Source organism: Poromitra crassiceps (genome assembly GCF_964638095.1).
Source record: "Poromitra crassiceps genome assembly, chromosome: 2".
In the NCBI taxonomy this organism is placed as follows: Eukaryota; Metazoa; Chordata; class Actinopteri; order Beryciformes; family Melamphaidae; genus Poromitra; species Poromitra crassiceps.
In genome coordinates, this window is record NC_139624.1 from 12756844 (window position 1) to 12773253 (window position 16410).

Here is a 16410-nt window from a genome sequence, read left to right on the forward strand (position 1 = left end):
GTGTGTGTGTGTGTGTGTGTGTGTGTGTGTGTGTGTGTGGGGATGTATGACATCACTGATGTCATTAGTGGGACAGAGAAACCCTAGCTCACTTTTATATACTGATGATGATGATGATGATGATGATGAAGATGATGATGATGCTGTATTAAACAGCAAACTTTGTGTTCAGGGACACTGTGATACTCAAACAACTCATTTTTCACATTTAACTGGAGGGATTTTAAAATACTCAAAATAATAAATAATTCTTAGTTTCAAGTAAAATAAGGGCTGCATTTAAAACACATAGCAGAAAGCTTTTGAAAATGTGCATCTTAAAATAAAGTGCTTAAGAAAAATGAAAAAAAAGTAGCAGCTTGAGTTTCCCTTTTTCTGGTTTTTGCAGTCTTATCTCAACCAAAACAATCTCAACATATTTATTTGAACAATTGAACAGCTTACTTCTGTTCTGAGAATAAATGACTAGCTGACTAAGAAGTCATACTTTTGCAGCCTGGGGACAGTAGTTGTACTGGGAGGGAGGGAGACCAGCCAGCCACAGACATAAGCCGTTTTCACACACAGATCGCGCAAAATTGCAGTTCAAAAGGCCCGCAAAACTGGCAGCCTCGCCACAGAAATTGCTTTCACACACAGCCAAGCAGCACCGCCACATTCCCGTCCTGGGGTGTGCTTTCAAGTGACATCCACCCGTCCCGGATTGAAAGGCGAGCGGAGGCATTTCCACCCAGCTCCTCGCCCAAATGAATATTTTCATAGGTTAGTGTAGCCTAGGCTACTGTATGATGAACAAATTAATTCAACAACCAAACATCGCTGATGTACGCCAGCCAACGAGGTGCAGCTGCGGTTGTTAAGGATCAAGCTGATAAAACACGAAAGTGTTGTCCACATGCAGCATGGTAACAAGGCTTTCAATATTCATCTGATCGACTTTATGCATCACAGACGCACCATCATGTAGCCTATTAGGTAGGCTACATGGCTAATTCTTATCTTTTGGTTCCAGTTTGTTGTAAAGCAAATGATTCCCATCAAGTAGCCTAATTAGGGGCCGTTCTGAAAGACGACGCCCACATATCAAACAGCTGCAGTCTGCATAACGTTCGTCGGGGGAATAGTATAGGCTATAAATGCACATGACTACTATAACGTTAGTAGTTTTTTTAAGGGAATGCACAAGTGGCTAGCTAGACAGATTGCAGTTCTGGAGCTGGTTTCCAGAGGGAATATCCTCAGACCAACTCGCCACAGACAGCTATAGTCTTCTGAAGCGTATTATTATATCCGTTAATTTTACCTAGGCTACTAATGTCAACATCGTTTGAGCATAAAGCCTAACCTACTTACAGGCACGGAGCGAGCTCCTGGCGCATGATTGTAGGCTATAGGCTACTTTTTTTTACTTTCACTGTCTTTCTTGCTGCATGAGGTGATTTCCCCTGTAATTTTTTTATGAATGAGCTGAGCATTCGCACTGTTCCGGCTTGCTGCTCCTACACTTTCAAGTGGAGGCGGGTTACCTGCTAACCCGGCGCTGTGACTAGGTCGGCTTGGGGGACAAAAGGCGTACAACAATTACCCACCAACGCGCGTTCAAAACTTTCACATCGGAGGCGCGGATCCTATTTTCCGTGCATTTTGCGGCTTTCAAGGCCGGTGTGAAAGCACCTACACAGAGACAGAGACAGACAGACAGACAGACACACACACACACACACACACACACACACACACACGCACCTCTCATTCTTTCTCTTGAGAGAGAGAAGTGAGCTCTTGCTTGTCCTGCCAGGATTTTAAATCTGGGCTGGAATGGTGTCAGGGCCATTCTCATACACATGTGGAGGTGCTCATTGGTGAGCCTGGAACCATATTTGGTTTTGATGATGTTCATAGTGGAGAAAGCTGTCTCACAACTGTATGTGGAGCCAAACATGGTTAAGATGTACAGTGCTACTTTCCTCAGGCCTGGGAAAGCTGTCTCTGAGACCAGTTTGAGCCAGAAAGTGGCATGGTCAGTTCCTCCAAAATGCTCTTTCAAGGCCACGTCTGCCTGGAGATCGATCAGTTGCATCTGGAGAGGCCCAGCATTTGCCCACTTCAAGTGCCGTGTGACTTCCTTTGAGAACCCCTGACATCTTGATGAGGAATGGGTTCTTAATGAACAGGGTGAGCTGCTGTCCAAGGCTGAAGCTGTCGAAACGCTTGCTGAAGTTTACAATCAGCTTGTCAACAAAGTCAACAAAATGAGAAACATCTCTCTCTCCGTGGACCTGTTTCTGCACTGTTGTGAAGTGTGCACAGTCTCCCTGCAGGTCTTCCTTGAACACCTCAAGTTTCCTCTGAAAGGAGTTGACCTCTGTCATCAGGTCACAAACTGAATTGTCCTTGCCCTGTAGCTTTAAATTCAGTTCATTCAACCAAAAAAGCTACCATATCCATCTTCTTCTCATCTTCCAAAAAGAGAGAAAATGATGTGGCCTTCTGGCTCTTCAGCTGTGATTTCCTGTCGGATGGACCAAAAGCGCTCCAACACCTTGCCTTTGCTGAGCTATCTTACATTATTACATCTATTATTATTACAGCTATCTTACATTATCGCTACCATGTAGGATGCTGATTTTGTGACCCATGAGTTGCTTTTATTTTTATGCTTTTTATTAATTTTGATTTTATATATTTTACGCAATGTCTTTTATTCATTTTATTAATTTTATTAATTTTATTCATTTTAGTAATTTGATTCATTTTATTTCATTTTATTTATTTTATTCATTTTACTCATTTTATTCTTTTTATTCATTTTATCATTTTATTGATTTGATCTGATTTAATTGATTTATTGTTTTTAGCTGATTGCTCTTCAGTACCCTGTACAGCACTTTGGTCCTCCTCTGGTTGTTTTAAAGCGCTTTATAAATAAAGTTGGATTGGATTGGATATTGTGGAGCAGAAGATAATCAGCATCTGCTCCAACTTCTCTGAGGAATTCCCTGAGCAGGCGATGCTGGTGAGAAGAGGATGCCCTAAGAAAGTTAATCATTCTCATCATTGTGTTCATCACCTCAGCATACTCATCTGACAGGCTGGAGCACAGGACTGATTGATGAATGATGCAATGATAAGAGATGAGCTCAGGATTGTCCTCTTTCATTCTTGCCACAGCTCCTTTCTCTCTCCCTACCATGGCAGGGGCTCCATCTGTGGTAATGGAAATCACTTGTTTTGGCTCTATTCCCCTCTTGGTTAACATCTCCTTTATGGCCAGGTAGATGTGCTCTCCTCTTGTACTGGTGTGAAGGGATGTCACACCTAACAGGTCTTCACAGAACTCTTTTTTCTCCTTGTTGAAGAACCTTACATAAATTAACAGCTGGGCATTGTCAGACACATCAGTTGACTCATCTACAGCTCAGCTTATGCATGGTGTCTTATGAACTGCTTCATCCAGCTGTGCTAGCACATCCTGGCTTAATATTTCTGTTTTCTTAGCTGAAGATGCAGACATGGGTATTAGATTTATTTTTCCACAAAGCTCTTCTTTTCACATTGCCGCTTTTAATAAGTGCCACGGTCTCGCAGCAGATCAGACAGACAGGCTTTGAACTGCCCGTGGGGAGGATAAATAAAATGTACAAATCTGTCCATTCTTCATTAAAAACTCGGTTCTCTGTGTCCACTTTTCTCTTTTTAGAGCACGCCATACTTCTTCTCACCTATTTCTCCACCGTGTGTGTGTATGTGTGTGTGTGTGTGTGTGTGTGTGTGTGTGTGTGTGTGTGTGCGTGTGTGTGTATCGCTGCTCACTGACACAGCTGTGACAAGCAGAGTGGACCCGCACGGAGGAATCTTGGAACGGCTGGAATGTACATTGCATTGGCCGAGTAGCGTCACGTGGGACTCCAAACTAGTACCGTAAATGCTAGAATAGCCAGAAAAGCTGTGCCATTTAAAAATACAAAACACTGCAACATTGAAGAAAAATCTCAATATAATAACAGCTTATAGGTCTGGGTCCGCATAGGATGGCGTCTCCGTCCGGATTCGGACCGCCTATTAGTGACCCCTGTTCTAGCCCATAAATGTTAATATGCCAATAATGCCAATAAGTATGTAAAATACAAAATAAAACGGTAATGTCTTAATTTAATGTAGAGTACAAATGACATGTAACTGGCTTGTTAAACTCCCATTCCAGGAATATCGCTATTTACAGTACCACGGCTTGACGCACACTTCAAGGCGGGCAGCCAGCACTCCTAGGCTTGGAAACGGCTGTCCGCGCGGAGGCAGCTGCCACCTGGTCCTCTGCCCTGGGAGCTCGCGCTGTGCAGCCAGCGAGTACGCACTCCACGGGGCTGTATTTATTATATTATATTGTGTTTGTACATGGGCTCTTATTGAAACGTGACCGGTAGGTTTCAGATTTGTCCTGTAAAATACATTATTTGCGGTGTCCAGTGCGGAGTGCTCTCCTGAGGCACAGATCATCGCATTATTATGGATCCCACTCTTATTTGGGTCAGAACATGCTCTACGCAGCATTCAAGCACCAGGAATGGCCAACGCCAACTCCAGTTCCTAATCGCAGACACGCTTACTTTCCAACGGTCAAATCAAACTCCTCCACATGCTATGTCACCACCTCTCTACCCTGTTTCAGTTGGAATACGTCATGATAAAGAATCACAGACCCCCAGAATCTCATTTCAGCTCGACTTTAATCGAAAGCCCCATACAAAATTCCCATTGTCTATGGCGAGCTGGTCTACAAAATGTACGTCATCCCTGTGGTACTGTGGTATTCATCTGTTATGCGGTGATTTTTAGCTGTACACAGTCTCCCGGTCATCACCCCCTTCGCTTCCTAAACAGGGAAAGTAATTTTTTGGTTTTTCCAATCCATAAATGCCCATGTTGTGAGTCATTTGAGATGAAGAAGAACACGATTAGTGGGTCTCAAAGTGAGGTCCTTGATAGGGTTCTGGTGGGAGTCCACTTAGCAAATTCATGAATTGATAAATGTCAGCATTAGCCTATTTCACTTACAAGAAGTTAACACAATTAGAGAATGTAGAAGAATTATTATATTTATATAGTTTCACTGTTACATACAGGCATAGGTGATTCTAGGCTTTCCAAACAGGGGTTGCACCACCAAGAAGGTAATAGGACTCCGACTGGGGGGTATCTAGACTGGGAGGTATCTAGGGGGGGGCTGTGCACCCCCTAGACAAAGACATTTTGTAAATTTTAAAGTAAAATGCATTAATCTGGTGCACTCTGAGTTTAACTGCCATACATATTATTTTGTTATTTATGTCATTACTTGAAATGTTACATGTATGTATGTAATTTATTTTCATGAATATTGATTTGTTTGTAATGTTAGATAGGAAGGAGTTTATGTTCTGTGTTGTTAGGGGGACACTTTTGACTGTGACACTCATCTAGAAGCATCCGGCAGCCATCAGCCATGTGGTCAGAAGAAAGTAGCTCTGCTAAGTTTAAGATAATAAATTAAAGAAAGAAGGAAGAAGAAGAAGATATTTTAAGTTTAAGAAGAGGTTTTTGGAAGAGTTATGTTTTTGAAGTTTATTCTTTCATTCTTTGGTCAAGCCATTCTCACAACTCATTCCCTCTCAGTTGTGTGCAGCCAGTGAGTTCGACTATCACTCCCTCCAGTAAGAGACCACGGTTCTTCTGTTACAGATGGATTTATTGAGCTGCTCTCCACCATCCCCAAATCCACCGTCGAACTCAGACCTGCTGAGACTTTCTCCATTCTGTGTGCCTGACAAGGAGGTGCCGACAGCTCATCAAGACGGGACATACAGATAAGCCTGCTGTTAAGGACATCAGTTAAGTTCATCAGTTTTCTCATGAAACGTCCATAAGCCAGGCACTAAAGTTTGTGTTCTGAAGGTGACACAAGGATTGAAAAACTACAAGGGACTGTGTGTAGCCTATAACAAAAACAGCTGTTTCACAAGATATAAGGGCTAATTGTTTTTGTAGTCTACTTGGTTTTATAGTGACTATATTATTTATTTGAAGAAAGGCATTTGTTTACTTTGGAGAATAAAGAAATATTTGTGTACATTTAAGTAAGTTGACATTCAAAGGGATGTTTTCTATTCATGGTCAACTATTTCTATGCAAGTTGAAATGTTGCATTAAGGACACTTTGCCTACTGTAATTGACTAACATTTCCAAGCCTTTATAATTAGGGTTGATTTCGTTGACAGTGATCTAATTTAGTTAGCCTATTCACTTGAGTATTTTTGTGAAAATGTTTCTTATTACGTGAGACAAGTTAATTATATGCTGTAGGCTACAGGTCATTTCCAAATCATTTAAAATGTCACAAGAACAAGAACTAGCTGCCATAGAAGAACAAGAGCCAGAACAAACAGATGAGTCTATCATTGTAGACCCACCAGTACAGCCGGAACAGCTTCGTAGAAGTGAAAGACCCCGCGTATTAACAGAAAAAGGAAAGGCACTTCACTCTAACTAAGGCTCTAACTAAGGTGGCTAAAAAATCAGTAGTAAAACAGGATCCCAGTAACATCCTACAAGAGCACATCAGCACTATTTAAAGGGAATTAGCTGAACTGAATACTATTTATGATGAATACTGAAGTGTTGACAGCCCTGCTCATGACATGCGCCGCAAGTTGGACAAGTGCACATCAGTCACCAGTATTGTTGTACAGAATGCTCAGTCTCAAATTCAAGGAACAAATGAGGAGTTGATTTGGCCTGATGCTAACTCTGTATTCCCATCTTCAATCTCTAGTAGTTCAACTCCAGCTAAGGTTAATTCCATTCGCTCTCATACATCCTCAATCAAAAGACAAGAATCTGCCGCCGAGTATGCAGCTACGCAAGCTGTATTGCAGATTATGGCTCAGCAAGACTGCCAACAAGAGAAGCTGCAAAGACTTGAAGCTGAGGATAAGCAGATGGTTGCAGAGCAGCTTCATTAACTCGCCGTTTACAAGCAGAAAAGGAAGAGACTGAACGTAGGATAGAAAAGGAGAAACAAGAGGCTGCTCTTGTAAAGAAACAGCAAGAAGAAAATGCTGCAAGGAAAAGGTCTGTAGAACACTTGAAAAGAGAGCTTGAGCGTTTGGAGGAGATGATAAGGTTGAATGCAGCCAGAGCAAAACTTCAAGTCTATGATGAAAATGAGTTCTATTCAGACCGGAGAGTGAGACGCGCGGCCCAGCACGTAACAGGATGTGAGTTGCCAGAACTGCATGAACTGTATAAACAGCGGTGCCTCAGGAGGTCCCTGAAGATCATCAAAGACACAAACCATCCCCACAACAGCCTGTTCTCCCTGTTACCCTCAGGGAGGAGACACAGGGTTCCAAAAGCACACACAAATCGCTTGAGGAACAGTTTCTTCCCGCAGGCCACGAGACTCCTTAACATACACAAATAGTGTAGTAGCCGTAATGTACCGTACTGTAGCTGCTACCATTACGTATGTCTAATGTTTAATTGTATGTTTAATAAGGTACATGCTATTTGCACCTGTATGTCAAATACGTCGAATTTAAAATGTTTAAGCACGTCTAAAGTATGCACACGACATGTGCACCTATGTGCAGTGAATATGCCACTGTCTCTGACTTGTCTTATCACTATACTGCCTTATTGTTGTTGTGTCTCTTGTTGTTTTTGCACTCATATGCCCTGTTACATTTGTACTATGTTGTAAACGGAGTCCACAGCACAAGAATTTCACACGTGATACTTGTACCATGGAGTGACAATAAAAAATCTTGAATCTTGAACCAAGGACTTAAACCACAGAAATATGAAGTGCCTACAGTTGTGCAAGCAAGTACGGTAAACAGGTGAACACTGTGTATCAGCACACACAACCACTAAGAGATGTGGCTCCAAGAAATATGATTCAAGATGACACAGGCGAGCTTGTGAAAGTTTTGGCTGAGGCTATATCAGCAAATAGGCGACCCATTCCAGAGCCTACAATCTTTAGTGGGGATCCACTCAAGTTTAATCATTGGAAAAATATTCCAACTACAGTAAAAATCTTCTTCCTTCAGAAATATGTTGGAGGAGCAGCTAAAGAGGCCTTAGAAGGTTCTTTTCTGACTGATTCAGAAGATTCATACTACGCAGCATGGGACCTGCTCAATGAACGATATGGCGAGCCTTTTGTAATTGCTAAGGCCTTCCGAGACAAACTTCATGCCTGGCCAAAATTAGCCTCAAAGGAGAGTGCTGAGCTAAGAAAGTTTGTGGACTTTTTACACAGTTGCGAATCTGCCATGGCTCACAATGAAAGTCTAAATGTTCTTAATGATGGAATCGAGAACCAAAAGCTTGCTGCCAAACTACCCGACTGGTTAATTACTGGTTGGAACTGACAGGCCACACAATACCAACTGCAACACAGAAAGTTCCCAAGCTTCAGTTATTTTGTGACATTCCTATCAATGGAAGCTAGTATTGCGTGCAACCCTATAACATCTTTTCATGCGGTACGGCAAAGTGAACATGATATAGCAAAGGTCAAGAACCAAAACATAGTAGTCACCAAGAACCACACTCTAGGTGCCAAGATCTTCACAACTAACACCAGTGAAAGGAACATAGTCACATGCGTGTTTTGTAAGAAAATAGGACACAGCTTACACAAATGTCATATATTCCTTGAAAGAACAGTCGCTGAAAGAGTCAAATTCATTCAGAGTGAGAGACTGTGCTTCGGCTGCTTGAGTCCTGGCCATCAATCCAACAGCTGCAGTAACCGGATGGTCTGTGACACCTGCTCAAAACATCATCCCACATGCCTACACGAAGATCGCTCAAAGCAAGAGCAAGAACCACAGAGAGAACGATCTAAGGAAATACGTAACAGTAAGGAAGGAAAGCCACAGTCAACACAACTACGAGATGTCACCAAGGAAGCCACATCCAATAGAGTTGTGCAAGATGGCAATAGTACCCAGATTTCAGCAATAATACCTTTCTATGTGTCAACGTCAAGAGATTCAAGCAAGGAAGTTCTTGTCTACGCTCTGCTAGATTCACAAAGTGACTCTTCATTCATTCTTGAGGAAGTGGCAGATGTTCTAGATACAAACACAGAACAAGTGAAGCTGAAACTATCTACAATGTCGTCAAAAAGGACAATTGTACCCTGTAAAAGACTCCAAGACCTACAGGTAAGAGGGCTATTCTCCTCTAAGAAGATCACAGTGCCAACAGCTTACACTTGTGAATTTATCCCTGCTAATCGGACACACACTGAAGAGTCTATAGTGAATGCTGCTATTAACTTGTGTTTACTTTTGCTACTAAACCAACATCAGGACTTAAAAAAATAGACTATGACTCCACACCCTAAGTGATACACACATGTTATGAGAGTGGTATATATACCCCTCACACTAATATCCGTTTTAGTGTAGAATGGTTAGTTTCTTGCTCTGCTCTCCCCTAGAGTGGGACAATCAACCATGTCAAACCCTGTATGCAGCGCGGCCCCAGGCAGGAGGCTGCTTCGCCTGTAGAGTGAGCCGGCCCTTTTATGTCAAGATAAAATAAAAAATCATCTGGCCACTAGGGGTTGCACGTGCAGCCAGTGCACCAACGTACAATCGCCTATGCATACAGGTAGAAATGGATTTTTGCACAAAACTAAGTATGTCAAATAATACAATAGAACACACACATTACATGAATTTATCGATGTTCCTCACCACCTCCTCTCCTCACCTTCTCCTCTCCACACGAGCTCATCGTGTGGAGATCTCATCTCACTATGAAACTATTCAAACAAATGACATGCACCAACATGCACAGCATCACAGTAGCTACAACTATGAAATTATCTTATGTTATTTAGTTCTACAAATAAAACATCAATGTGTAAATAATAAATAAACAATAAGGCATCATGCCATCAGCTGAGAATATTTCCCAGCACGTAGAAATGACATAATCCTTCTCCCCAATAAACACATTTTCCCAGCACAGTCAATTACATACAGCTAAAACAATTGGCACTCGCATAATATAAAGAAACATCAATAACTGTTAAATCAAGACACTACCAGTGAACAGCGAACGGGCACTGCAATTCAAGGAGCCACATGGCGGACGAATCCACTGCATGTAGAACGCAATATAAACATCATTCCACACAAACAACAACAAATATTAAACACTCACTGGTTCTTTGGACGCACAGCAGCTTAGAAACAAAAACCCCAGCAACTGGATCAACAGAATATCACTTAAATTCCACTCTGTAACATTAAGAAACCTCTCTGACCAGCAGCCACTTTCTACTTTCACTTTCACGCAGTTCACCAACTCCGTGGGGAAAGAGGGGGGGTTCGTCGTTGCTAGCGCTCTGACTGAGTTGGTTTCTTCCATGATGCATCATCATGGGAAAAACCAACTCGACGGGGGAAAGAGGGGTGTTTCGCTGCTATCACTTGACTGAGAGGCTGTTGCAGGGAGGCAGTCAAACAAAAATGAATTGGGATATTTCATAACCTCCGGGGCTAGGGAAAAAACATCCGGGGCTGTAGCACCGGAAGCCCAGGGCTAACGACGCCGATGGTCAAACGCCAAAGTTCAAGGTCACTGTGACCTCACGAACACCATTCCCAAGTTCGTTAACACGATATCTCAGGAACGGCTTGATGGAATTTCTTCCACTTTGGCTCAAACGTCGACTTGGACTCAAGGATGAACTAATTCGATTTTGCTGGTCAAAGGACAAAGGTTAAGGTCACTGTGACCTCATGAAGGCCATTTTCAAGCTTGTTAACGTGATATCTCAAGAACGCCTTGACAGAATTTCTTCCAAAAATGGAATGATTTTATTATAATTACCTGTATGAAGTGTTCGGTGATTCGGTTAACAGTTCTGGCATGAAGTTAGTTTGGGCCTAGAAAACAGACAGGTAAAAATATTAGTTGGTTGTTTTAGATACAAACTTGCAGTAGTGTGCAATAAAGCTAGCAAAAATACTCACAATATCCCTGTTCAATTCAAGTACATTGGTCAGGGTTAGAGAGGATCCGCCAAGGAGGTTTCTGTGTGCTGTGTTTGGGTCCAGTGTGAGTTCACAGGCATCTGATGGAGAGAACAAGACACAATATAGCAGCAGCAGCTTCTCATCTAATACACCTGTTCTGTTTGTTGATTTATTGACAGTCCATTTCTTAGCAGCTTGGCACGCATGATATCAGCCATCATCCTGATTCACAGTAGGATCTGAAATCATGGATTTCACATACTGTGCTGTAGATGGACTTTGCATCTCAATAGTAGAATGTGTGTTGCTTTGTTTTCATGAATCAAACTAAATACACTTCCTCACACCTGGCTTCGATGATGGATCTCCATGTTCCCGCACACTGGAGGAATAAACAGAGAATAAGTCAGATCAGCAGATTATCTTTGATGATGGAACCATGGACATTTAATAACATTCCGTATGGCTCCCACAATCCCACTCATATCAAACATTAAACATCAAACAGATTCCTCAGCTTCTCAGTCTGGCTGCTAGTTTTCTGCTGCATTCAGGTCATATTGAAAGAAGCAGAATAGCAGGATTTTGTTTCTTTTTTTTACCTTTTACCCTTATTTATACAGGGGGAGTGTCACTGTGGTCTCTACCCTGTAGAGCTCGACAGTCACGTGACTTTTCGTGACGTTTTGCGCCCCGGAAGTAAGTTCCCCATTCATTTTCTCCATAGACATCTCGAAAAAATACTTGGTAACACTTTATAATAACGTTCAGTCATAAGTCATTTATAAGCCTTTAGGTAATGATGAACTAACCATTTACAAAACATATATACACATTTGTAGATGATTAATACATGTTATGTTAACATATGCAAATGTGTTGTAAGTCATCTATACACTTTTAGATAGATATAAATAAAACATTCCTGTGTAGAAAACCTGTAGAAAGCAGCTGAAGCCAACAGGCTGCCAGGTTCAAAAAGACATAACAAGGACAAACCAGCACTCATTCATATGAATGACAACATGCTGCTGCTTCAATAAACAAGCAGAGACTGAAGAGTGAGTTAGTGAGTGGAGGCTTTTCTTCACTATAAAATAAATCAGCAGAAACAAATAAACGTGTCACACACACACACACACACACACACACACACACACACACACACACACGGTGGCTGGTGAAATGAACCTAGCATCTTCTTGCTGTGAGGCAACAGCGCCCTCCACCACCATCAGTGAGAAAAGTAGTCATTGATGTGGTTGAGGATTAAAGGCTCCTCCAGTCAGTTTTCCTGCCTGTAGAAGCGTTGGTGTTCTATGAAAACCTTCTAATATCTATCTCGTATAGTCACACTAGGGGTGGGCGATATGGCAAAAATATCATATCACAATTTTTTTCAGGCAGGATCACGATCCACGATCTTATTACGATTCTTTTTCATATTGGTTTTTAAGACTATTTTGCAAGTTACTGAACAGTACAAGTACAACCAAACGAATTCCAGGGTTCGTACGGCCATGAGAAACCTAGAAAACTCATGGAAATTTAAAATACAATTTGTTTTATAAATATTTTCATGTCATTCATTTACGCTGAGTTTCCAATAATTCATGTGCTAAAAAATAATGTTCACAAGCATGCAAACACTATCTATCTATCTATCTATCTATCTATCTATCTATCTATCTATCTATCTATCTATCTATCCATCCATCTATGTCTTGGTTCACTGTTATTTATACAGTAGGTTTGGGCGAAGGGACGAATATATTGGCTATCTGCGATTGAGTTGCGTGATTGTCATTTGTCAATTTGCTAATTTAATGGAGAGAGAGAGAGACCAACAGAGCATGGGGACAGAGCAGAGACATGCGGATCAACACACACACACACACACACACACACACACACACACACACACACACACACACACACACACACACACACACACACACACACACACACACACACACACACACACACACACACACACACACACACACAGCGTTGAGCTTTAAGCAGTGAGAGAGAGGCGGGGGGGAAGAAAATAAGGTGGAGCAGAAACGCGCTCTCCTGAGAATACGAGGCAGCAGGATGAGGGCAGATTAGGAGCAAATATGCGTCCTCGCATTTAAAATAACTGCCAAGTCCGACTGAAGCAAATTAAACTCAAACTATCAAAAAGAGCAGCCGAGATTCAGACACTTTTTGCTCGAGTTCCGCTCTATCTGCCTGTTTGTCTCTCTGCCAGTGCCCGCATGTCTGTTTAGTGTGCGTGTGTGTGTGTGGCATGTCACTTTTAACGCTGTTCATTGTAACGAGCAGAGTGTGTGTTTAGGCTATCGTCCGGCTCCGTCCCCAAATTAATTAACGCTATGATGATACACCTGGGATGACGGGAGGTCCTTTGTGTTAAGGCAAGCCCTGGTTAAGTGTGTGTGTGTGTGTGTGTGTGTGTGTCAAACCAACTATCCCTCCACTTCGTGTTGTCATGCTGCTGCACTTTGCAAAGTGAAAAGGGGGAGGGGAGGAAAACTTGGGAAGCGTCTTTCACACATAGAAATGCAACTGATAGAATGTGCACTGCATGTAGCGCGATTCTAACGATCTGTCTGGAAAGGCAGATCGTGGAGCCATTCTGATCGTGAACGATCTAAGATCGTCATATCGCCCACCCCTAAGTCACACACCTCATCTGATTTGACCAAAGAACTGACATTGAGAAGAACCAAAGGCTAATAGCTTGTTCCACTGCAACACATTATGTTTAATATTATGTGCTCTGAACATTCTGTGTAATTAACACATTAATTATCAAAATTATTTTTATCAAAATCTTTTTATCAAAAAAGACCATCAGGGTTTACCCTAACAATAAGGACTATATCACCCCGGATATTAAAAACTGCATCAGAAGGAAGAAGCAAGCTTTTCGGAATAACAACACGATTGAACTGAAAACAATTCAAAAAGAACTCAAGGGGAAGCTAAAGGAAGCCAGAGAGCAACATAGCCTACGCGTCCGAGAGGCTTTCTCAAACAAGAATTCAAAAGAGCTGTGGGACTCTGTCAAAGAAAACCAATTTAAACTCAGAAAAGAAGGACATGTATGTACACAATGAGCTAGGAAAGGCAAATTAACTTAATATTTTTTACAAACGTTTTGACTCTGAGTCTGCTAGGAATGTTAATGAATGCAGAAAGCTGCTAAGCACAGTGGTGTGCGACCCGGTAATGAACAGAATAGTAATTGACCAAAGTGCTGTGACCAATGTTTTTAAAAAACTGCACATCAAAAAGGCCAGCGGGCCAGACCGCATCTCTGCTCTACTTCTCAAAACTTTTGCTGAGGAGCTGACTCCAGCTTGGAGTCCTCTATTCCAGCTGTCAGTAGACTCAGGTATTATCCCTGCTATATGGAAAAAAGCTGTAATCATTCCTGTTGCAAAAAAATCATGTCCTAAGGAAAATAATGATTTCAGACCAGTAGCATTAACATCAATAGTGATGAAATCATTAGAACGTATTATAGTAGAAAAACTACGTGAGGAGGTAGAACATCTCATAGACCCCCACCAATTTGCTTATAATAGAGGTAGAGGCACTGATGATGCTCTAAATTCTACAACTCACCTGATCTTAAAGCACCTTGAGAATCCCTCAGCGTATGCTAGGTTGATGTTTATGGACTTTAGCTCAGCATTTAATACTATTCTCCCTCAGATCCTGTTAAACAGGCTGAAACAGATGGATGTCAACCCTTACATAATTAGATGGTACAGTGCTTTTCTCATAGAAAGGCAACAGCAGGTAAAAGTAAATTCCACTCTCTCTGACATACAGGTCATAACAAGCACGGGAGCCCCTCAAGGCTGCGTAAGCTCTCCTTTTCTTTTTATAGCATATACAAACTATCTGAAGAATCAGTATCCCAACAATTATATAATTAAGTTTTCAGATGATACAGTTATACTCAGTTTATTGTTTAAAACTTCAAATGTTGACATGTACAAACAAGAGCTAGCAGAGGTTGTGAAGTGGTGTGAGGAGCAGAACCTCATTCTAAATGTAAAGAAAACGAAGGAAATTGTTTTTGATCCTAGGTCTGTGGGGGATCACAGTCAGATCCTGATCCATGGGGATGGAGTAGAGCAGGTGACATCGTATAAGTATTTAGGAATTTATTTTGATTCTCAGTTAAACTGGGCCAACCAAGTTGATTTTGTATGTTCTCGTATTAACCAGCGCTTGCACTTTCTGAGAAGGCTCAGGGTCCATGGAGTGGAAAAAAACATCATGCTGCTGTTCTACAGGGCAGCCATTGAATCCATCATCCGCTATGGCATCACTACATGGTTTGGTAACCTGTCCGTTAAACTTAAATCACAACTCCAAAACCTAATTAAGAGGGCTGGTAAAATTATCGGTATGCAGCCCCCATCTCCTCTCCAAGAGATCTTTGAGGAGACGGCGAGGAAGCAGGGCCTCAAAATTACCTGCGACCCCAATCACATCCTCCATAAAGAGTATGAGATGCTGCCGTCAGGCAGAAGGTACAGGTTACCAAACTGTAAATTGAACAGGTATAAATTTTCCTTTGTCCCACTGTCCATTAAAGCACTCAATAGTAAGAGATAACGCAGACCAACTTAGTACAGCTCATGTTCTATTCTTAGGGAAGCGGTGCAATACTTAATAATTTTTCATTTCAACATTTTTCTCTTTTTTTGTGGAGGGCTGGTGCAATACTTTACCACTGGGTACGCTTGATGTATATGTACACTGTAGGAATGTAATGTTAATTGTCGTCTGATTGCACTGTCTATATGTCAATATGTATATGTCTAACGCTGTGTCTCTTGATGCCCAAAAAGAATTTCTCCCAAGGGAGACAATAAAGGCTAATTCAATTCAATATTTTAAATTCCTTCATTGCCTCCAAAACTCTGACATCAAAGTTTGTCCTCCATAGATGATGGAGGCCATTTTGGAGCCATGTGGAGCCCTGTGTCTTGTCAATGGAGAATATCATCACCAAAGTTCATCTTCATTCATTTGAAGAGACCAGGAATGTGTGAAAACAATAGGCAATATGAGTCCTAAGGCTGATTTCAGATGAAATTACTCTATATAGAAGTCCGCAAATTAAGTGGCACCACAATATTCTTATAATATTCATGTCAGCACATCATTAAAAAATTCTGTCTGACCTCAGAGTCTCCAGGCTGCAGTGTCGACTCTCCAGAAGATCACACAGGTGCTTCACTGCTGACTCCTCCAGCTTCTTGTTGTCACTCAGGTCCAGCTCTCTCAGATGGGAGGAGGGGTTGGACTTCAGAGCTGAGGCCAGAGAAGCAAAGCTGC

General features: G+C 41.7%; 2 protein-coding genes across 2 annotated transcripts in view; both read right to left on the bottom strand.

Annotated features, from left to right (window-relative positions):
• LOC310798375 (uncharacterized protein) overlaps positions 1-11055 on the bottom strand; it is a gene marked incomplete at its 3' end in the record, with an annotated part of 43306 nt that extends 32251 nt beyond the window's left edge. Inside the window, exons 1-2 of the mRNA XM_083660918.1 lie at positions 11041-11055; positions 10898-10953 (exon numbers count right to left, since the gene is read on the bottom strand). Coding sequence (XP_083517044.1) covers positions 10898-10938 — 41 coding nt within the window. The 5' untranslated portion in view covers positions 10939-10953; positions 11041-11055. The remainder of the gene's footprint in view (positions 1-10897; positions 10954-11040) is intronic.
• Positions 11056-11370: 315 nt separating this feature from the next.
• Positions 11371-16410, bottom strand: part of LOC310798381 (NACHT, LRR and PYD domains-containing protein 12-like) — a gene marked incomplete at its 3' end in the record, with an annotated part of 103235 nt that continues 98195 nt past the window's right edge. The window contains exons 8-9 of the mRNA XM_083660933.1: positions 16257-16410; positions 11371-11425 (exon numbers count right to left, since the gene is read on the bottom strand). The exon at positions 16257-16410 is cut by the window's right edge and continues 26 nt beyond it. Of these exons, the coding sequence (XP_083517059.1) occupies positions 11371-11425; positions 16257-16410 (209 nt within the window). The remainder of the gene's footprint in view (positions 11426-16256) is intronic.